Genomic DNA, 23,476 nt, shown 5'->3' with positions numbered 1-23,476 from the left:
TGGGAGCGCTCCGTCGTTCTTGGAGGCTCTTTACGTCGGTTGTCTTCGGCAACTCCACCTCCAGGGGTTGCCGCGCCTAGTTTCCCCGGTGAGGAGCGAGGGGTGACAGGCTTTCACGTCGGGGTCGGTGCATCGGCGAAGCTGGACGTCGGGGCGATGGCGACCGGAACTCTCGGCGGGACGCAGGCTCGGGGGACTGGGGTCGTCGCAGGTACTCGTCGATCTCCCGAGGGCGTTCACCATACCGGGGGCGCGGGTCGTTTGGGTGGAATCCGCGCAGCCCGAGTCGTCGGTATGGGCATCGGCGGTACACATGGTCGGCTTCCCCGCAGTGGTAGCAGAGCGGGCGTCGGTCGGCCGTTCGCCACACATCGGTCTTCCGGGGTACACGGGGCTCCTGGCTGGCGTACTGGGGCTGGTCGTCGCGGCGTCGGTCGTGCTGCGGCGCAGGAGACTGGCGTCGGGGCGGCGCGACATAGGCGCGAGGAGGAGGCGGTGGTCGTCGGGCCACTTCGGCGTAGGTCACGGTGGGCTCCTCGGGTGCAGCTACGTTGGCAGGAGCCTCCAGTTGAATTGCCCGCTGAACCTCGTCGCGGACAACTTCGGCTATTGACACCGAAGCCGGCTGGTGGGTAGCAGGCAGGAGCTTCTTAATTTCCTCCCGGACGACGTCCCGGATGATCTGGCGAATGCTGGAGATGCTGGAGCCAAGGTCGCAAGCGGACGGCGGAACCGCGCTGACGCCGGGTAGCCTCTGGTAGTGGCTGGCTCGGGATTGCAGTGCACGCTCAATGTTCGTCGCCTCGGTTACAAATTCTTGAATCGTCGTCGGTGGGTTGCGTACGAGGCCACCGAAAATGTCGTCCTTCACGCCGCGCATCAGGATACGCAGCTTCTTTTCCTCGGTGGACTGAGGGTCGGCGCGGCTGCTCAGGCGGAGGACGTCTTCAACGAAGCTGGTTACCGTTTCGTTGGGCCCTTGAGTTCGTACTTGAAGGAGGTCTTCCGCTCGCTGTCGTCGTGTCTGGTTCGTGAATGTCTCCTTCAGGCCAGCGATACAGGTGTCCCACGACGTAAGCGACGCCTCGTGGTTCTCGAACCACTGCCTCGCGGTACCCTCCAAGGAGAAGTAGAGGTTTTGGAGGCGCTGCTCAGTGGTCCATCCATTATGGCGTGCTACACGTTCGTAGTGCAGGAGCCAGTCCTCTACGTCTTCGTGGGTCTCGCCATGGAAGGTCGTCGGGGTTCGCTGGGCAACAGGCAGGTAGACGACGGCGGCGGCGGTCGGGGACTGCGATTGCTGGTCGTCCATCGTCGGCCTCGTAGGCTGCCTGGTCCTGGGTGGCAGAAGTCCGTATTCCGGGTGTAGACCTTGGGTTCGGCGACTGATCCGAGTTTCAGGTTCCGCGTTGAGTGGTCTTGTCACAGGGCTTGGAATCGGGCTTGCACTGCGGGCCCCGGGAGGGGAACGCTGTACGGGCATGCGGTACCCCGCACCTCCACCAAAATGTCACGGTTGGTGACCAAAAGAAAACAGGAAATAAACAGGGAGAAATAAACGTTTAATGTGGCGAACTTGTGCCGAAAATAAAGAAGGAAACAGAAGAAAGCAGAGCGTCGCGGGCGTCGAAGTCGGCGTGTCAGCAGAATCGAGCGCTAGGGCGAGACTGACTCGACAAGGTCGCGGGCGGCCTCTTATCTAGAGTGCGCCGCTATCTCGAAGATTCGGCGAAAGCGGTTCGAGCGTCGCGTGATCGGGGCGAGAATGAACACGCACTTTCTAGAAAACAAAAGCAGGGATAAATGATAGAAGTTACGTGCGGTACATGAATAAACGGGAACTTTCTGGAGGACCGTGACCGAGCGTTGCTTTCTCAGCCTTGCGCGCGGCAATATTCGTGTAACCACCCTGTGTACCGCGATATTTGTCCCCAAATTTTGCATTTTGATCCGGCTAATGTAGCGAAGTTTCCCTATAGTGCCCACTTTCGCGGGTTTGCCGAATGCAGTGGAAAAAAAGTCGGATTAAAAGTGGGACTAAGTAGAAAATTTGGGGGCCGATATCTCGGAACGCGATCTGGTTACGCGAATTCTACAAAATGAAACAGTTTTGGCGTACGACCGCCTCAAAGTTCGTAATATAAGCATACATCATAATTACAGTAATTAAAAAGTTATTTAACGTATTTTAGTTAATGAGTTTGATCATTGTGATGGTTATATTCCAGTCTAATGTCCGCCGAGCCTTATAAACACGGAGGGAAAACAGCATTCATATAACTTTCCACCCTTTATTTAAACATTTTGTGCAGCTAAAAGAAAAAAAAGAAAACACCCGGTAGGTTTGTCTGATTTATCGAAGTTTACATTTTCAGATGGTTTTAGAAACGCGTTAGCGGTATTGAACTTGAAAAGGAATAGAAAATTATATTTAAAAAAAAAACTCAGATTGAAGATATGTCACAATATCTGAATACTTTTTGACTGTTTCCTCACTGCCGCAGGCTGCTTTTTTACTGCCGAGTAACGCAATTAATATGTCACTTTAAAAACACTTTTTTTTTACGAGACAACAAGAATTAAACGATTGAATAACTAGCTGCTTTTTTGTTAAACGTACTAATTCGACTTCAAGCTAGCAAATTAGTGGCAGTTTTTACTTTGATCAGGAATTTTCTTTTACTGTGCATGGTGCTTGGCATAGCCTCCTTTTAGGCAGCAAATCAGAAAAATTTGCAATACAAAAAAGAATGAAGGGACACACCGCAAATGACATCTCAAAAAAAGAAAAAACCGTACAATTCAATATATAGGTATGGGGGGGGGGGGGGGGGGGACATCGAATATATTTAGCTACGCTGAGCAAAGCAATTTCGAACATTTCCTTGAAATAGAAAACTTTATTTAATTTAAACTTGGGTTTGGGCTAGTTGGTCCATTACTGACTAAAAGGTTAAAAAGAAATAAATTAAAAAGGAAAGGCCATACTCTTAAAAAGGCAGCTGGTAGATACGATACGTATTAACGTGGTCTTTTCGGCAGCGTGTAAACTTGCTAGGATCTGTCCGATCTTGACAAGGCACAAAAAATTAGAGTCCATTCACTTCACGTGAAGATGGAGGACCAGCGAAGCTGTTATCTGAATCAGAACTTTACGACAACTATACGATATCTATACGATTTACATATGATTGCGATGAAGATACGTACACGACTTTGTTACTTAAATGCCTTTATGTAATTATTAGTGACTAAAGTTTTCAGTGCCTTATGGTCACTTATGGGGAAGTTCTAAACCCAATTTTTCGAGGCACACCTCGAGGACAGTTTTTCCGATTGAGCCCAGGTTTCTCTATCTGCACCGCGGAAGCGAAAGAAAAGAAGGTTAGATCGGCGCGTTCTTCTCTCAACCTCGTCACAGTGGACTCTTAGCTGAGATAAGTCGGTGACCGTAGATGATAACAAGGGATGAGGAACTCACTATCTAATAACGCCAAGGAAGGCTGACTCACGCGGGTTGCCCCCTCTTTTTATTTAGACTTGCCACTACTAATCGGAACGAAGGAGTGCCGTTTAAAACGTTTTTTTTTTTAATGCGAAAGCATTAACTGTCTCATGGAGCGAGCTGACGTCGTCAGCCTGAAGCGTGAAAACGGTAGATAGTTTCCTTTGGTTCCATTGGCTGGCGCGCGTTGACGGGGCTCCCATTGGCCGCTTTGCTCGTCAGTTTCCACGACTGCTCACCCCATGGCGCTCTGTGTCCATCAGCGCGGAGCGTCCAAGGTCACCAGGGGAGCACACGCGTTGACAGGCGACGAAAGATACGCAGCAGACGAAAAAAGAAGCGGACGATCGAGCGGCTTGCATGCTTTCGCATTCACAACTTATAAGGAATGCTTAGGTTACCTCGATCTTTTTTTGTTAACATCTATGGACGCATCTTTTTAAAGATCCTAGCACATAACAGTTTCGCTGTAAAAAGCACCGTGTTCCAAGAAACACGTGGTGCAATACACTACGTGTGTCACTAACGTGGTGTACGAGATTCCCTTTAGTTGTGGCAGAGTCTATACATTAGGCAGACTGGGCGCTGATTCAGTGATAGAGCACGATAGCATAATCTGTATGTACGCAACGACGTGGGGGGGCCATCTTGCTGACCTTTGTAGGCGATGTGGGCGTAAATTTGACCTGATTTGCACGAAGTTTTTAAGAAAGGCAAAAGACCAAAACGGAAAGAGAGATTATAGAACCATTCTGCATAAAAAAGAGCAATTCCGTCAGCGCTCTGTCTGTGTGTCTGCTTCAGAGTGAAATGGTGTTTCTGGATGGTTCGCTTTGATTCTGGCGGTTGGGTGCGATGTTGTTTGAGCAATGTGTGTATATATAGGTGACGATGGTGATAATAAAAACCAGTTTAGAGTGAAGGGCCTGTCCTGTCGTTCGCGGTTCTTCACTGTCCCCGTTCGTTCGCGCCTTTTAACCTTTTATTCAGTAGAAAACTTGACTTTTTTCCCGAGAAAGACCTCGTTAATTTGATAAAAACAACGTCTCCGAAGATAAGCTACGGAAGCCCATAAGTTTAGAGCGATAGGACTCCCCTCGGTTTCCTTAATACCGTACTATAGACATTTCCAGCGCATATCACCCAGGCGAAAACTGCTGAGTAACTGGGCTGTGGACGTATGTTTCAGGCGTACACGCGCAGCTTCAAGACAGTCGGCCTTTCGTTGCCGGCGGTATCAAGTACGTCTCGTAAACACGTATCTTCAGGTTTTATACTTTTCAGCTTTTTTAAAAAATTGTTCCGATACCCAAAACACAGACACGTTGTGACTTACGTTGGCTCAGTATTTTGACTTTTAATATGCTACATATAATATGTTGCTCTATGATGAGTCACTTTAGAAGTTCGTACTTAAAATACGACAACAAAAAACATGTTTACTAACTTTCAAATTGACACATTCAATAAATGAGCGTGTCACCAGTTACTAGAAAGGGTCAGAAAAGCCGTATTATTATCTGAATGTTCACTTTTGGTAAATATTGGGAAGTTTTTAAGTGTGACCTGCTTAAGATATTTTAATACCCTTGAAGTCACCGAAAAGATCAAACATAGCTTTTTTATTGAATACGCATTCGATATATTTCAAATTCAATATGTTACGTATGGAGTGCGGCCGTAAGGACCAGCCCATTTGGCATACCTTGCAAAATTCGAATTCCAAACGTATATGGCCGAAACTGGGCACGCGAACGTCGTTTCGTACACCACGATTATTTGAACCCGAGACTGGGGCCGAAGGAGGAAATTTGTTTCCAGTTGAAGATAAAGTAACAGGGACAGACGGCGTCTCCAACTTAGCTAATACTTTTATTCAACCAGCCTCTTTATAATGAGAACTACAACCGCCACAAAATCACCGAACGTCCTGTTTTTTAAGGTCGCGCCCACAACCCTTATCCAGATCACAAAACAAACTAAGTGATGTCACTCACAAAGCACAACCACCTTCCGGTTTAGGCAAAAAACTTTTTTCCAGGCAGCTAAATGCCACAAAATATACAGTGCTTTTAAAGTACGATATACGCATACTTCATACACGCTCAAGAAAAAAGGGTGTCCTCTGTTTTTACCAAAGCCTCGGGTTTTCTACATCATGATCAATATCCACCAGCTCTCCTGCGCACTCACTGTTTTTTCATTCTAAAAGGGTGTATCTTTACACCCTTTGTCCCGTATAATACACACCAAAACTTCAATTGCAGTCGAACAGACGGCCCCAAATTTTACGAGGGGCTTGATAGCCGTGTGGTACAACTTATTAAAACAGATAATGTACGTTTTACTGAGCATAAAAAAAATAATTGGGGTTTTCTTGGCCCTACTGTAAAACTCGGTGTTTTCTTTATGTGGTCTTTGATACGTACTTTAGCTATTTAAAAAAAGTTATATCGCACCGTTATCAGGCCCCTCGTAAACTTTGGGGCCGTCTGTTCGACTATAGGGCTCAGTGCGTCGAAATGAAATTTTGGGGTGGGACAAAGGGTGTAACGATACACGCTTTTCTCTTGAGAGTGTACACACGAAGGGCATTTCATAAAGTCTAATGAAATATATTTCTAGCGTGTAACAAAAAAGTCCTGGTGCTTTATTTTGACAGGTGAGAAAATAGCGAGCGGTAAAACTTGTAATCCCCAATAGGTGCGAGAAACGTGAGTTTTCACACCGGTTACTTCAACAACATAGGTAAAAAAAACAAAACAAAACAAAAAACACATCAACGATGCCGTTTGCGCTTTCTTTCATTAAAAAAAATTCTTAAAACAATTTTTCTCGTGAAAAGTAATTGTTAGACATTAAAACCGCGCCTGAATTAAGATAAAAAATGCACTGATAATGATTTTACTTTTTTCAGAAAAATACAAAAAGTAATCTCTGTATTTCTGACCTAACTGTGCCGAAATTGTGCCAGATACATAGAGAATATCTGCTATAAAATAACTTAACATTTCAGTGCAATTTTGTTGTGATCAGAGTGATTCTCAAGAATGGTACAAGTTACTGATAATTGCGATTTCACTTACAGCCACGCAGGAGGTCTGCAAGGGTGACTCTTTCACCTGCCTGAACTCCCGGTGCATCTGGAATGGCTTCAGCTGCGACGGGAAGAATAACTGCGGTGATGACAGTGACGAGAAATACTTCGTCAATTCCATGTGCAGTTGAGTACCCTTTCTCGTGGTCTCGCGAACCGTGGCTCAGTAGAAAACTAAAATAGGCTATTACGAAATATTGCGAATTACAATTAGGAATTACCAATAAATGGAAACTGCAATAAGCGACAAACTGAGACAGGCTACCAGGGCGAGTAAAATAAAAACCTTAAAATAGCAATACCAATTTGAAATTTTGTACAATTGCTTTAAGTTGCCAGCCCTCTTACCAATTTTTAAGAAAGTGGCCAAAGCACAGTGCATATAACTAGCATGACGTAACAGTAGCAGTCTAAAAATGGCACCCCTTGAGTCATGCACCAAAGACGAGCAATTTCCTGTCATCCATATTTAGGTAGTGAAGGAGTGAAACGTATTCGAATTCATTGTCGAATGTTGTTGTATTATGGCAGCATGGTGATGCTTGTCAGTCACTCCAGCAAGTCTAAGAATAGACTAGCGTGTTCCAAAACAATGTGCACTATGTGACAAACGTTCATCGACCGGGTGAGGTACACCGAGCGGTGATAACAGGGTCAATCGCTGCAGTTGAAGAAATCGCACTGGTTTATATCCGAGTGATGGAGGATAAAAAGTGGCTGCACGTTTGGCCATTCTGCCAAACGCGTTTAAATGCGGTGGCTTTATAGAATGGATGGTGCTCTTAGCTCAGGTGGTGCCTAGGACAGGATGACCCTTAAGGCGCGTTCACACTCTTGCAACCGAGTACGACCGAGAAAGACTTCTTGGGACCGGATGCACTGAGCGGAGCTGGTCCTAAGAGATCGGAAGAGGCTTAAAAACCGGTTTGGTCTCTCTCGGTCGCACTCGGTTGCAAGAGTGTGAACGGGCCTTTAGTCGTTCAGTGCTTAGGGTGGGTGGTGCTTAGTTCAAGTGGTGTCTAGGACAGGGTTATGTACGGAAACAGATTGCGTCACACCATTGTCTCTTTGTGACGCTGCGCGCGCTTCCCTTCAGCACCCCCGGGATACAAATCGTTTGCGCAGAATGTTTTGGGTCACCAAGAAGGGGAAGCGCGTTTTTCTGTCCTATTCTACTCCTCCTCGTTCCGAGCCCTCTTTCTACAAAACCTGTTCCTCCTCTCTTCCTTACCCTTTCCACCCCTCTCCGCTTCGCGCGCTTTCTCACACCACCTGCGTCTGCTCATTCCGTTCCTGAGTGCTGGGTCCGTAGCTCAGTCAGAAGCGCACTCGGCTTCCACGCCGGTGACCTGAGTTCGGTCCCTGGCATGCAGCGGTTGCAGTCTTTCTTTTCAAGATGATTTAGCGGTTACGGGCTCTGCGACCTACAAATGTCGTGCTACGCGGCTCCTGAGGTTGGTTGGCCCTATAAAATTTCCTCTTTAATAGTCACACTCATGAACGTCTGTAATATTTCTTTCCCCGGATGCTTACGACAATTTTGGAGAAGAAGGTAGTGAACGTGGAAAGCATTTCAAGTCCTTTGCAACCAAATATTTTTCCCAGAGGAATTCACGGACTTATTAGGCACTGGAAGACCTGCATTAAGTGAAATGAGACTATGTTGAAAAATAATACATATATGTCCATCACTTTTTAAAATTAATTTTGAGCGGAAATATTATAAGCCTTTCATTTGACGCACCCTTGTATTACCACGAATGCAAATGATAAAACGTTATTACGAAGAAATGCGAAGTGTAACAGCTATTTACCAAGGAATGCAAACTGCAATATGCAATTACCCAGAGATGAAAACTGTAATAATACGCTTTTACGAAAGAATGCAAACTGAAATAAGCAATTATCAAGAAATGCAAATTGCAATGAGTAATTAAAAAAGGCTCATACCAGCTATTACCAATAAATGGAAACTGAAATGAGCAATTACTAAAGAATGCGAATTGCAATAAACAATTACAAAGAAATGCAAATTGCAATAGGCAATGCCATAGAAATGGAAACTGAAGTAAGCTCTTTCAAAAGAATGCGACCTACCATAAACAGTTACAAAAGATCACAAACTGCAATTAGCAGTAACTACCAAGTGGAAATGACAATAAGCAGTTATCAAGGAATGGAAACTGCAGTAAGTTATTACAAAAAAAAATCAGAACTGCCGCAGCTACTTTATTACCAGGAATCAGAACTTTAATAGGCAAAAACCAAGGATTGCGAACTGAAATAAGATATTACGAAGAAATGTGAATGGCAATGAGCAATAGACCATGTGCAAAAACGTTCAAACGTATGGCAACACTCTTGGCACTCCCATCTTTGTTGCATCGAGATTCCTCTGCTGTTTGTCGATTTCGTAGCGTTGTCGGTAAATCGATCCTCACCCACACCCGCGAGCTAAGGGTTAGTACCGTTTTACGCTTTTCCTTGCGCATGTACGTGCTCGTCGCACCGCCGGTCGCTGGTTTTTCGCCGCAACCACCATGGCGGACGTACACTTCAGCTCGGAATTTGGCTTTGAGTACCGGCAAAGGCGCGGTCGCGGGCGCCTGGTTTCCGAAAGCGCTTTTTCTGCGCAAGTGCATGTTGAAGCGAAGGATTCTCCAGAGCTACGCTTTCGCACCTTGGCCTTTGCAAACGCCGAAACCAACTGGTGAGACGGAGCATGTTCTTCGACGTCTCATTAGATGGCCATGTGCATTTCGCACGTGGTTTATTGCCAAGAAATGCAAACTGAAAATGATATTACTAGGGAATGCAAACTGAAGATATTAAAGAGGAATTCTAACTGCAGTAAGCTATTACAAAGGAATACCATAAAATATTTAGAATATTTGGTGCCCGGTTTCGGCACCAAATTGTTGATATGAAGACCCAGGAACAGCGGCAGCTTCACAAAACTGAAGAGCTTTAGTTCCGACGTGCGTTCAATGCGATAAAAAAAAAGGTAATAAAAAAAAGTTAACGAGCTCCACGCTTGCCGTCCACGAGCGCAGGCCCCGATCTCGTGTGCAGGCTTGCCATTGTGCTGATCAACACTTCTTCGCTGGTACTCGACCAGTTTGATCTATTTTCAACACTACTGTATGTTGTTACTAAGGGATACAAAATGCAGTAAGTTATTACCAAAAGATACAAACTGAAACAAGGTATTATCAAGAAATGCGAGCTGCAAGAAGCAATAGACTACTTCCATAAAGCCCTGCATGCAACACGGCGCGCGTTGCATTCTGGGAACTAGTTGGCCAGGGAGGAGAGTGGAATGGTTTCGGTTTCGATCGACACGTCGTCAAGAGATTACGCACAGAGCGTGGACTATTAACGGCCGTTATCTCATGTTTTCTGGCCCCGAGAGCGTCATTTGTAGTCTCTAAACTAACCTAAATGGCCACACCTCGAAGCTTTAGCACAAGCCCGAGACGTATAGCTTGTCTTAACACATACTTCTTGTATTTTTGTACTTGAGCCTTTCTGTTAGCGTTTCGAGGTATGTGGACGAGTCAGTGCTGGGAATGTCGACGCTGCGAAGCTCGGGGATCTTGCTTATGTACGAATCAACAAGCTGTAGCAACCAATAAGTATCCATACATCGAGCTCGCGCCTTTACATTAGTGCTGTTGATCAGGAAGTTTGTTTGTTTCGTGCGTCCATAGACTAAATATTACTTTTTGCAATTACTGTTTTCTTAATACGCCTGAGTACGCGAGGTAAAACTCGGAGGCGCCATTGAAAAGTTCAATTATAACACACTTCTTATCTCTTATCTGTACTGGCCCGCAGCACTGCACGAAGCGAAGTCCCCACCCGCTTGCATTTTACTAATATTCAACATCGCGTATGCGCATAACGTTATCCTGCAATCGTATAGGCAGATTCGCACGTACAAACCGTTTTAAGAAAGCAAAAGTCGAGCACTTGTGTGAAAAATGTCGCACCGTTCGCCAGAAGTACGCCGGACGGGCATGAACCCCTATGCGGTTTACCAAACGAACGAAATTATTCAAAGTGCATTTGACGGTTGATAATGACCATAATATTTGTTTTGTGTTTGCTTTCTTCCTGCCTGAGTATGCCGAAATAATTTCAGACACACCGTTCAGGCACAGATCTTGAACGTCAGTAAAAGCTCGTCCGAAAAGGCTTAGCGAGGAATAGGGAACGCTTGTTAGGGCCTCCGTCATAGCTAGCTGATCTCAGCGTTTGCGAAAACTTAATCTTCTATCAGCATAAAATTTGAGTGGGAGATATATGATGACACGAGGAAGACATCATAGTAACTTTGGTGCGGTAGTGAGGTCGAATTTATTGCGTTTTCTTAAACTTTCATGCGTCAACGCTGGGCTCAGATTTGATACTCCTGTGAGGATGCGGCTTGCTTTTCGCCCAATGAAGTAACAAGAAGCGGACGTTTAGCAAACAAAATACGTGCAAGGCTCCAGGTGACCAAATTTCAGTTGTAGTTCACTTATACTAGACGGGATTATTGAAATTAAACTCAAAGGTGAGGTGACTAAGCCCCGTCTTAATTACTACGTTTGCATACGCACTCACAATATCCGGTGTTTCGGGAACCAAGGAAAGTGTCCCGGTTCTCGTTTTGTATCGCTCGAGAATGAGTGTTTTGTACGTTTGTGAAAAGTCAGATAATCGAAAACGCAAGCAGCGCGTTCAGTCGCGGCCCGATAGCATGGGATGGAGCTGCTCAGTCGAAACCGAAACTAAATGGCCAACTAGTCCCCAGAGTGCACTGCATGGTATTTCGCCGCGATGGGGCGCGTCGGTTTTGGAAGAAGTCCATTACCAAAGAATGAGAACTGCAAAAAGCAATTACTAAGGAATGCAAGCTGAAATAAGCAGTGACGGATAAATAAAAACTGAAATAAGCTATTATCATAAATAAAAACTGAAGAAAGCTATTATCATAAATGAAAACTGATGGCCTATTAGCAAAAAATGCAAACTGGAGTATGCAATTATTGAGAAATTAAAAATGCAATAAACAAATTAGAACAAATGCAAACTGCTATAACAATTACCGAATAATGCAAATGCAATGGACAATTAACTAGAAATGCAAACTGAAATAAACTTTTACCAAGGAATGCGAGCTATTGTAGGCCATTGTAAAGAAAGGTGCACTGCAGTAAGTAATTACCATGGAGTGCAAATGGCAGTGATAAATCATCAAGGAATACAAACTACATTAGGCTGTTACCATTGAATCAGAACTGCAATAAGCAATTACAAAGGAATGCGAACTCAAGTAATGAAATGCCGAGAAATTCAGACTGAAATAAGCAATTACCAAGAAATGCGACGGCAGTAAGCAATTAGCGAGGAATGCAAAGGGTTGCAAACTTTAATAGGCAAATATCAAAGCTTTCGAACTGCAATAAGCAATTACCATGGAATACATTCTGAAATGAGCAATTGCCAAGGAATGCAAACTGCGATAAGATATTAACAAACAATGGGAACTGCAGTAAGCAATTACCAAGAAATCCAAACTACAAAAAACTACTATCAGGGAATGTGAACTGCAATGCGTTATCACCAAGGAATGCAAACTTCAAAAAGCTAGAAGGAATACAAAACGTAAGCAAGCTATAAATTATAACCAAGGAATGCGAACAACAATCAAAAATTATCAACAAATGCAAATTAAACTAAGCAACTACAAAAAATGCAAACTATAAGTAGCAATTACCAGGAAAAGCAAACTGAAATAAGCTATCACTAAAGAATGCAAGCTGCAAAAAGCTGTATTACCAAGAAATTCAAACTGCAGTACGTAATTGCCAAGAAATGCAAACAGCAATAGACAGTAGCCGATGAACACAAACTGCAGTAAGCTATGCATATTACCAAGGAATGCAGGCTGTCATAAGCTATTACAAAGGAATGTAAAATTTAACAATAACAAAGGAATGAAAACTGCAATATGCAATTATCAAGAAATGCCGGGCTGAAATAAGCTATTAGGGAGGAATGTAAACTGCAATAAGGTATTTTCAAATAATAAAATTTGTGATAAGCTTTCACCAATAGATGCAAACTGAATACCTTACTCGTTATTTCGTCAAAACACAACAAATATGTTACTCGTTTTTTCACTCACAAATACCTAAGTCAATAATTAATTACCGAAAAATGTAACTAGATGCAATTAATGCGTTTTTTTGTTATACGTTACGTATAAGTCTGGCCGGCAGCGCGTCGCCGGCTGCAGACTTATAGGCGCGCACATATAGACCATTCCATTTAGCGCTCTCTGGGCGGCACCATTTTTTTCGACCGCAGCGCCCTCTCCACACATCCGGGAAGTTCAGCGGGTTCGGCGGGGTAAAACGAGAGAGAGGGCACGCGCCCGACTCCGCTAGCAGACGACAAACCGGGAGGTTGATGTTCTCCATCTTTGGGCTGTATCGGCGGCCTCTACCGAACATCGAACTCTCGCTCGTGGCTGCCGTTGTGAAGTGGTTCGCGTTCTTAGAATAGTTGTGGCTACTCCAAAATCAGCCTATAGCTCTCTGTTGTTCTATTTTGCTAAATGATCAACTAGCATATATTTTTTCCGTTACTTATATAGTAGTTGAGTCAGCCGGCAGTACTACCCTCAACTACTGCTTGTATTGTGTCAGGAGAGCACGTTTTATTTATTATTTCAGACTTCCACTCATGGTCGCTAAAGGCCTACACCAGTACGAACTTTTGTATAGTAAAAAAGGTACAGCAACCGGATTTACTTTTCGCCAAAGAGACCGGCCAAGCTCACACAGTTTTCCGTATTTCTTTTTTTTATTTGCACGGAGGGAACAGCGCAATTGGACCCTGTGAGTCGTTTGATCTAGCATAATATTACACGACAACTGGCATACCAAAATCTGCGCATCTGCGCTTGAAAGTTCCAAAATGACGCGATTTTAAACAGAGTTTGCACGCCAGCCGGACGTTAGCTACAGCCCACTCGGCGGAGCGGACGAGATGTGGGGTGAGAGGGGGAGTGCATTTTTTTCTCTTTTACCCTCTCTGCTATGACCCTAATGGAACGGTCTATAAGCGGCGCCGTGCAGGGGCGGATCCAACGGGGAAGGGGGTGCGACGAAGGCCGGCGCCCCCCCCCCCCCCTTCAAACAAAGTCTCCTCCCCCCTCCCCCCTTCTCGGAGGGCTATTTGACATGGGTGGACCCCCCGGTACACAAAAGAATGGGAGAACAGTATCCCTACAAATTTCCCCTCACCTTCCCCCAAAAAACGGAGTTCTGGATCGCGCCGTGTTACCAACAGACTCGGAAACAAGGGGCGGGCGCGTTCAGATATGAGAAGCGCCACGAGCCAAAACTGAAGTTGTATCTCCAGCATTCAATTGGAGCGTTCGCGGCACGATCCTACGCTAGCCGTATCTGGGTGCCTTTTGAATAATATACAGCGCGTTATAGGGAAACACTTTCGTTCTGATTAGGGAGCCTTCATGTGCGCTTTGCTAGGGTGATGCCACCCTTTGTAATACCACTCGCCGACAAACCAGCAGCCATTTTGCTCCTCGGCGATAATCCGTGGGCTCATAACCCTCCCGGAAACAAGCACCTTATCTCACAAGTTCGGAGCAGCGTTGTGGAACCCACGGAGGGAGGATTAGCATTTCCCCCCTCGGATGGGAGGACCGATGGACACAAAGAGCACTTTTCGGCGCACGGGGAAACAATGAGGAATAAAATGGCGGTGGACGAGGGTGTGGGAAAGGGAAACAGGCAGTTGGCATCGCCCTATGCGAAGCGCACATGAAGGTTGCACGCGAAAGACAAGGGTCATCCAGTTCTTCGCCAAGAGCTTCCGCTTCAAGGCCTCTTGAAGCTAACATAAATTAAATTAGCGCAAACAGGTAAACAAGTCTAGGTACAATATTAAAGTTTTCTGAACCCTCCAGAATGATGGTCGTAAGTCAAGCGGTGCTTGGGGAAAGCTCAATCACTGTTTTGTGATGCGGCTCAACGTTCTTCGATGTCCAACGTCATTTGAATACTACACAATTGCGTTCATTGCTGAGCTGACAGGGCGATGTAAGCTAAGGGCTCACCACACCTATCAATCACCTCCGTGTGCTATCGCATATACCCGCTCTATGCGCAGGGAGGCGCAGATAACGTAATCACGTGGTTTAAGAGTGGCCGAAGGTTGATTGGTCGAGTAAATACGCAGCTTCCACTGAGCTGTCAGCTTAGCGGTGAATAGAGTGTTTTCACTGACGTAATTACGTTCACCATTTTGTTGTCATAAGCTGTCTGGCGCGTAGTGAAGGCGGGTATTTCCAATATTCGCACGATACTCTTAGATCGGTCGGGCACGAAAGCTTATAATATTCATCGCGCCTCTTTTTCGCTCTTATGATAAATAAAACATTCTCTCACTTACGTACTCTAACAACAAAATGACGGATTGATGTCATGTGAAAACGCTTTTTAGTAAGGGCCTCAACGCTTGCCATTGAACTGTAAACTCGAATTATACGTGCAATGTTTGTCCTTTTTAAAGTCATGCCGATGGCTGCCTTGGTTCTCATTGTGACTGGAATCTTTGTCATCGTTACCTCGCTTCTGATGATCTGCTACTGTATGATGAGACTGCGAACCACGATACAGAAAGTAAGTTGATCTTCGTTTTCACACGAAGCTCCCAGTTTTTCTCAAATTCATTGGCTGCTTGTCGAGGGCTAGACTTTTACCTTACGACGAACCGCAGTTGACACTACGAGCCGTCGGAGCCCATGCAATACACTGTAGGTGCCACGTGACCTACGGGAGGGGCGCAGTGACTGCTGATGACAATTGCTGGACCGCGCTTCCCCTTTCCGCAAAAGCGGCCACCGGACGGCCACCTTGCATGCGGCCAAACCGCATTTTCGCTTGCATTGCAGAGGTTGGCGGTAGCGTGCTGAAGACACGTTTTCTACTCGTTCGTCGTCATCCGCCGAAGAAACTTTTTAAAAGCCTGTGTAAGCGGTGAGACTTGCCATTGAGAATACGTGGAAATATTTACGAAAGCGCAGTACCGCAGGAAAAATTCACAACTCGTCGAAAGCAAGTTTCGCCGGTTTCGCGGCGTGATCCAAGCTTCCTTGGCACGCCGAAGTGCTGCGTCTCTGTGCCTTTGCACGCTTAGATACCGATCAAGAACCTACGCCGCGCAAATGTTTGAAGGTGTGTCACGCGTAGATGTCTTTGGATCATATATCAGCCATGGAGTTTTGGATCATCCAGCTGTTCCGCGGAGTTGCTATCAATAAAGGGGGAAAATCCGCACGATTGCTCTAGTCCACTATTAACCATGGCTAAGTTCCAAATATACTCTAATAGATCACATTGGTGCACAGAAATAAAGACTTTTGCTCCACTGAATTGATTGCCATAAGCGTCTAGTAAACAAAACAAAAGAACGCGCCAACACCGCCCCCTCCCCCCCCCCCCCCCCTTTCCTCTCTTCCGTTGCCACTGGACATTGGATGAAACTCGTTCCTGGACCGCGAGTGCCGCAAGTTAAAAATACAGTGGTCAGCGTAAAGTACAGCGCTGCTCTAGAGGCACATGCGGCTTCATGCACACTGCATTCGCAAAACACATCCACACGGCGTCGATTCTTGATCGGTATCCAAGCGTGCGAAGGCACAGAGACGCGCAGCACTCGTCGTGTCAAGGAAGCTCTGATTACGCTGCGAGACAGGCGAAACTTGCTTTTGACGAGTTGTGCCTGTTTCTTGCGGCGCTGCGCTCTCGTGAAAATTTCCACGTGTTCTCAAAGGTAAGTCTCACCGTTTTCACAGGGGTTTAACAAAATTCTTCGGCGAATAACAACGAACGAGTAGAAAACGTGTCTTCAGCACGCTCCTGCGAGCCTTTCCGACGCTCGCAAAGATGTCATTTCGCTGCATGCAAGATGGCCGTCCGGTGGCCACACTCGCGCTGCAGCGACCAATCGGGGAGGCGCGATTTAGCAATTGTCATTGAGATCAGTGGCAGCGACGATCGAAGAGCGTATTCACGTGATATGTGCTACGTTCACACCTATAGTTGGATTGGCCGGCACTCTTTCTCCAGCGATCTGTTATGGTATGGTGCCTGGAACGTGTCTCCGACTGATGTGTCTAGCGTCCTATGCTGCCCATAGATCAAAAGTGGTCCCAAAGTGGCAACAAATGACGTCACGGAAGCCGGAGTGTCATGCTGTCGGATGTCGCAGTTTTGGCGGTTGGTTGCAAAAACGCTGCCGAAAAGCACGAGCGAACGCCAGTGTCGCTGTCGTCATGTCGTCCCACCTTCTGGCTGCTGAAGCTTCCCTGAACTGTCACAGTGGAGAGCGACCTGCAGCAGAACAGGCCTCTGCTACGTTCACCACCGCTGCGTGAACACCGCCTGGGTCGCGACCGGCGACAGCATGACACTTTTATCACGTCACCAGGCGGAAATCGAGGGACCACTTATTTTGGACGCGATAGACAAACCAGTCGGGGATGCGTTCCATGCACCAGTTATGGTGTACCAGCAGGTCGCTGAATTTTCCAGGATCCCTTTTGAAAGAAAACCATGCCGTGGCCATTTGAACCAGACCGAATTTCGGCCTGGTCCTCTGACCAGGCCGAAGTTGGATGTTCGCTTGGCAACACTAAGGCTGGAGAGGTTGCATTTTTCGTTACTGTGTCTCAAACGTTACCCTCCACTAGAGTAAAAAGTAGCGTATTTCATACCTGGCTACATCTGCGACCAAAGAAGCAGATGCGTTTGTATTAGTTTCATCGTTGCGTTTTCGTGAATGTCGTTTTACTGTGGCATTAGCACTTACGGATGTTTAGGTGACGATGTATGCAAGCTCCACCGACATGCTTATTGGAATCGCCACTTTAATTGGAAATATATCCTACCAATTGCTGTGAACTGTTGCCGCGAAGATTATCCACCATTCATGCGCAAGGGTTGGTATAACGATGACTATTAAGTCTCCAGCATCAACCAGGCGGCGCCACCACTCCTCATATGCTAGCGCCATCCCTCGCCATTGCTTCGAATTATTGGGGTGGCTCAGGGTGTTCAGGCCGAGGCGGAATGCGAGATGTGTGAACGGCGCCGCGTCTTCATAGAACAAGTGTGTCAAATGTTCGCTCGTATTCCTCACAAACGCCGTGAGGTGGCGCAGTTCGTCGCTTGGGTATTAGGAACTAGGCCTACGAGAACCTCTCTAGAAGTTGTCCTTATTCGCGCACAGGTTTTCAAGGCCGCTCTAGAGTACCTCTCGACGCACGACTGCGCCTGCGCGAGGGTTCCTACCAAAGCCAACAGTACTTCTGCCGAGAGATGCGGGAAGCCCGAGCGAACTTTTGCCACCTTGTTGAGATACCTCCTTTTTTAACAACGGTTCACGAGTTCAGGCAGCTTGTGGGCTTTTAAAGTAAACAATAGTTATTTTATTAAAAAAAAAACTGTAACGCCGACCAAGACTCAAACTTACGGAAAGCTAACAGAACCGCGGCCCAGTTCTTTGGAAGCATCGTGCAAAGTTGCACAACTTTCTTATAATTTGTGCTAGCCGATGGACTTTTCTATTCCTGATCTGCATATGCAGAATGTCTTATTAAGCTTTATATGCTCTTTTTTTAAGCCGTGAAATCTACACTAATGATGTTTCTGCAAATGAGTAATACGGCCAGGGGAATATCATATAGGGAACTAATCGTCAGAATAAGTCGGTATAATTAAGTAAACCTTTTTATTAACTTTTTAATCGGTTAAGATAAACCTATGGTACAGATTAGAAACTCGCTGAGCGTCATCAAGAGCCAGTAAATCAGTAAATTTGAGGAAGTTTTGGAGCACCGTGGGAAGCGTTGCGATGCACTAAAGATGCCACTCGTGCACCAAGCACAAGGCTGGTGGTGCGTGAACGCGCACTTGCGGTTTTTTCCATTCCTCGAGTTTTCGCACTGCTAAACTTGTGCTTGTTGCCCGAGTGGCATTAGTGCACTTCCACACTTTCCATACGCTGTAAAACCTTCTAAAATTTGCTTATTTATGGGGTTTTTAAAGGGGTTGTCCAACGATATTCAGTTGGAATGTTTTTCGCTGTACACGAGCTTACTGGCACTAGTGGGAGTCAAGGATACTCGCACGCAACTCCGCTGGCCAAGAAACTTCTTTGTTGCGGTGTATTTTCAAGGACAAAAGCGATCATTTTCATTTAATCTCTCCTTTGCAAAATTTCATAACGTAACGTGGGTATCGCAGTACGCCCCATATGACGATATTTGAATGCTGTTCATAGATTGGACCCGAGCATTGCGTGGGCACTCGATTTGGGCTCGTGATAATTACTAGCTCGAGAAGCATTCGGGTAGTGGCCCGTGTCCAACCGCTGCAACGACGACGGTAGCCGAGCCATAACAATGTCTGGAACTCAGCGCGCGCCCTGTGCTTTGCCAACCCCAGGGCGTGGCTATGATCTACATTGGCGGCATATAATCGGCTCCAGATCACGTGGCCGCTTGTTCTGGCTGCGAGTTGAGGGGGTGAACGCTGCTCCTTTTTCTTTAATTTTTTTCAGGGACTTCTATTGCGTGGGGTGAAAAATGAACGCGTGTTTCATAGGTCATTAATGTCAGGGATTCGTTCTAAGCGGTACTTGCGCAAAGTAAAAAAATTGTTGCATCGCCCCTTTAATGACGCTCAGCTAGTATCTACTCGGAACCATTTGTTTATTCTCACGAATTAAACAAAATGTTTACCTAATTAACAAACTTATTCTGACGATTGGCCCCCTATATAATGGGCTCTTTTTCGTATAACTCACCTGCACTGACCGGATTAGTGAACCTTCCTTGGCTTTTTAAACAAATCTATAAATACAAAAAGATGTAAATAATGATATCAAATCTACTTGCAGACGAGGGGTTTTAATTGGAGCACTTAAGGTGGGCGAATGCCGATGCTCTCCCGTACCTGAACGCAGTGCCTCAGAAAGTTGTCCCCACGTATATGCCATTCCACTTTTACAAGGCATAACACTTCAACGGCTCCCGCGTATCAATATGGCAAGCGAGGGAAAAGCACATAAAATGGATCGGCTGTAGTTGCCAGAACTTCTTTCCTAGAACCTTGCTTGAGAATATCATTGTTTTTGCACTATTTTTTTTTAATTTTATAATGCGAGTGATTTTTTACAAAAAACAAAAGAAAAAAAAACGATTTCGAGGAGGATTGGAACCAAGAAAACAAAACGCGATCTTCTCACCACTCGTCCACGGGCAAGATACGGAGGAGGGGATTTTGCAATAGCATATGACAAGTTTCATAAAGCAATCTTGAACTGCCGTTTCTAGTTTTTTTTTTTTTTTAATCTTACAATGCGATTGATTTTTTTACAAAATTATAGACAAAAAAAAAAAGCAAATTACAAGAGCGAGAAAAAGAAAACGATTCCGAGGAGGATTGGAACCAAGAAAACAAAATGCGACCTTCTCACCACTCGGCCACGGGCAAGATACGGAGGAGGGGATTTTGCTGTTGCTTATAACAGGTTTCATGAAGTAATCTTCAACTGCCGTGTTTTTCGTGGATTTTAACGTGGCGCTTCTGAAGTGGTTCATACCACTTGAGTTGCAAGCATTCTCTGCACGCAGAATCACTCTAACAAGAGGGAGGACAGCAACCGCCCCAATGGTTTCAAACGTCAACGCGCAGTGCCACCACTCTTCCCATTGAACTTTAGTGCTGGATGCCCCTACGTAGACAGGGTGGTTTTATAATAAGTTTAATAGATTTGTTAAGAAAAAAAAAAAAAGAAGAAAGCCGTGAAAGCGACATAAATTCAGTTTGTGCAGGCGAGTTATACGGCCAGGAGACAGTACAGGTCCCAGTCGTGCTGTCTTTTACTATGAACACCTGCCAACTCACCCAAAAGTCCATTCTAATCGCATAGAGGGCTAATCGTAGCGATCAGTTGGACCATTAACTAAAATACCTTGGTTAACATTTAATTATTGACAATGAACTTACCATTCTTAGAAAGTTGTTGAGCGTCATCAAAAACCACTAAATCATATTAAGAAGCCTCAGACCACGCGGGAAGCACGGTGGAGGGTTAAAGTTCTCACTCGTGCAGCAGAAGCGAGGCTACCGGTGCAATGTCGGGACAACGCGGTTTTTCCGTGTCCTATAGAGTCCTAGCCTTTCGCTGCTGACGAGAGTAGTTTTCGATAGTGCTCATCTCGTTTTAAGTTAGAACCATATGTCTAATTAAAATGGTAATTAACAAGGTTTAGTTAATTATTTGACTAATCGGGACGATTGGCCCCGTGTAATATGCCTCCCTGGCCGTATCACATACCTGCAAAACCGCAGTAGTGTAGATTTCACAGCTTTTTTTTTTTTTTTTTCAAACGAAAATGATAGGCTTAAAAAGAAACACCATGAACAAAAACTGAACGTCAAATGACGGAAAAAAAGAAAGATGGGTAGTGTAACTGGTGCTTTTCATTGGTGACCAAAAGAAAAAACGCCCATAAAAGTTATGGTCGCACGAGGCTGTTTCTGACTTGCCCGCAAAACACTCGTTTTTCTCCGGGTTAAAAACGCCGGACCACGAGCGACCACGCGCAATCTCGCTCAAGGGGCATCTTGGTCGTTTGGATCCCGCAGAATATGGAAGAGGAGAGGGCCAACCGTGCCCGCAAAAAGGACTCGTTGTCCGAGGGTCCGTACTCGGAGTTCGTGGACACGTACGGCTCGCAGCTTCCCAAGCCTCCGCTCATGTCCGGCGCGTACCAGCCGAGCGGCGACCACACGACCGGGCCGTACACTCGAAGGTCCTCCACGTTTCCCCGGAGCAACTCCATCAAGGGGAGGTTGGAAGTGTCCCTGTACAGGCGTCCCTACGAGTGACGCTGGCGAGCCGGTACACAATGGCCCGCACTCTTTTTTTTTTTTTCTCTCTCTCTATTAAGATTGAGAACCGAAATATTTGATTTATACAAACGGGCAATAAATATTAATGCTAAAAAGGGGAGTCTTGTCATTGTCTCTTTTCGAGCTCGGGCTTGCGACGAGTGAAATAGCAAACGAACCATACGCTCATTGCTGTATACACAAACTCAACTCGGTTACGTCACGGCGCGGTGATGGAGCGTCGAGCGCACTTCCGGTCTGGGGCTGTGGGCGGAAGTTACCATGCGCGACGTGCATTCCAGCGTTGTTTTGAAAAAAAAAAACAGACAAAAACCTGCCTTCTTGTCAAAACGCAACGACTTGGGCTGTACCAAAAGAGCCGAAAAAGGTTTCAACGTCAGTGTTCGGTTCGTTTGAGAACGCGGATATGTGCCGTGAAAAGGGGAAACCAGACGCCGTCAGACCACGATTGCCTGGGCGGGAAGCGCTTTAAGTTGAATTCACGGATACTTGTGGTCATCAGAATTATTTATTTTATTCCAACATGAACGCGGAAAACCCGTCAAGTTGTACGGACCACCTGCGGACTACCGTCCAGTGCGTCTTCAAGTTCAAACGACCGCCTAATCGTTCGAACTGTCGTTTGCTCTTTCAAACGTTTCTGTTTGTCGTCTGCTCTTTCAGATGGCACCGGCCCGTAGACCAAACGCTGGCCCAGTAATTGCGATAAGAAGTAAGTGCAGGCCTAAAAAGACTTTTCAGTTTGAAAGTTTGTTGGGGTAAGCAGGCTAGGTGTAAACAGTAGATACATCATGCAAGGAGAAGTTGATCATTATTACCAGTGGCCATCACGGACTTGTTATGCCTGATTCACTTGGTGGGATTTTGCTTGCGATTTTCAGTATCGACTTCGACCATGTCAGCTACGCTTCACGCTTTTGCAGCCTGAGCGCCGTCGCTACTGAAAATTGCTAGTGGAATATCATCATGTGAAACAGGCTTTAGCGTCCATTCTGCGGCGTCCACGCGGAATGACTCGCCGCATGTCAAATATTTACGCGAAATTTTGCGGTGTAACAAGCCTCGTTAATTTCGCTATGGCCGCTCAAGTAGTGAGACATTGCGAAGAAGATGTAGAATCGACGATTCCAACGCGAAAAAGTGTATGGGGACTCACACCGACGCCGTCAACATCGCATGTACTTGGTTGGTTTATGGGCGACGGCGAACTTCTTGCCCATACTCCATCGCGCATGCGCGGCGCCGTCCGCTAGGGGCGCTCCGGGTTGTTTGTAAACATGAGTTGGTTTATAGCCTGCAAATGGAGTGGATGAGTTTGAAACACCAAGAAATGGTTCTTGATAAATTTTACAGAAAGTATTTTACTGCTACATTTAGCGAGAAATACATTTATCCACTCAACTTTGCGGGAAACGTCACCTGATGGCGTGACATGACGCCGTGGCGCAAAGCCGTCACGTGACGCCCCGCGGTGTCGGGAATTATCGTGTGATGTCACATTCCCTGACATCAGTGTCACGCTGTAGTATCACCTGACGTCATGTAGCGTCACATGACGTCATAGCGGTTCAAATCCCGGCCGAGGTGCCCGCAATCTGACGGAGGCTTATTGCGGTGGAGGCGCCGTGTAACCGAGCTTTCGGTTGCACGTCAAAAGATCCCCAGGTGGTCGAAATTAATCCTCAGTCCTCCGCTTGGGCGTGCCAGATGCCCGCCGTTGGTTTGGCACGTAAAACCCCCAAATTTGACATGACGTCATAGCGTCCGGCGGCACCTTAAGTTCACGTGATATTGTGACGTCAGGCGACGTCGCATGACTCCGTGAAGACAGGTGGCACTGAGGTCACGTGCCACTGACGCTATAGACCAGTC

The 23,476-nt window shown here is 46.0% G+C and overlaps 1 protein-coding gene across 1 annotated transcript; it reads left to right on the top strand.

The window, feature by feature from the left end:
• Positions 1-4,685: 4,685 nt before the first annotated feature.
• LOC121837287 (low-density lipoprotein receptor-related protein 12-like) lies at positions 4,686-21,580 on the top strand. The gene is made up of 4 exons (XM_042292877.1): positions 4,686-4,746; positions 6,594-6,728; positions 15,192-15,301; positions 21,338-21,580. Exons 1-4 carry the CDS (start codon positions 4,686-4,688, stop codon positions 21,578-21,580), a joined length of 549 nt encoding a protein of 182 aa, XP_042148811.1.
• Positions 21,581-23,476: the final 1,896 nt, after the last annotated feature.

The sequence above is a fragment of the Ixodes scapularis genome, unplaced genomic scaffold (genome assembly GCF_016920785.2).
Source record: "Ixodes scapularis isolate PalLabHiFi unplaced genomic scaffold, ASM1692078v2 PGA_scaffold3__209_contigs__length_174095766, whole genome shotgun sequence".
Taxonomy (NCBI): domain Eukaryota; kingdom Metazoa; phylum Arthropoda; class Arachnida; order Ixodida; family Ixodidae; genus Ixodes; species Ixodes scapularis.
Note: the sequence above shows the minus strand (reverse complement) of the source record. Positions and strands in the feature narration are given on the sequence as shown.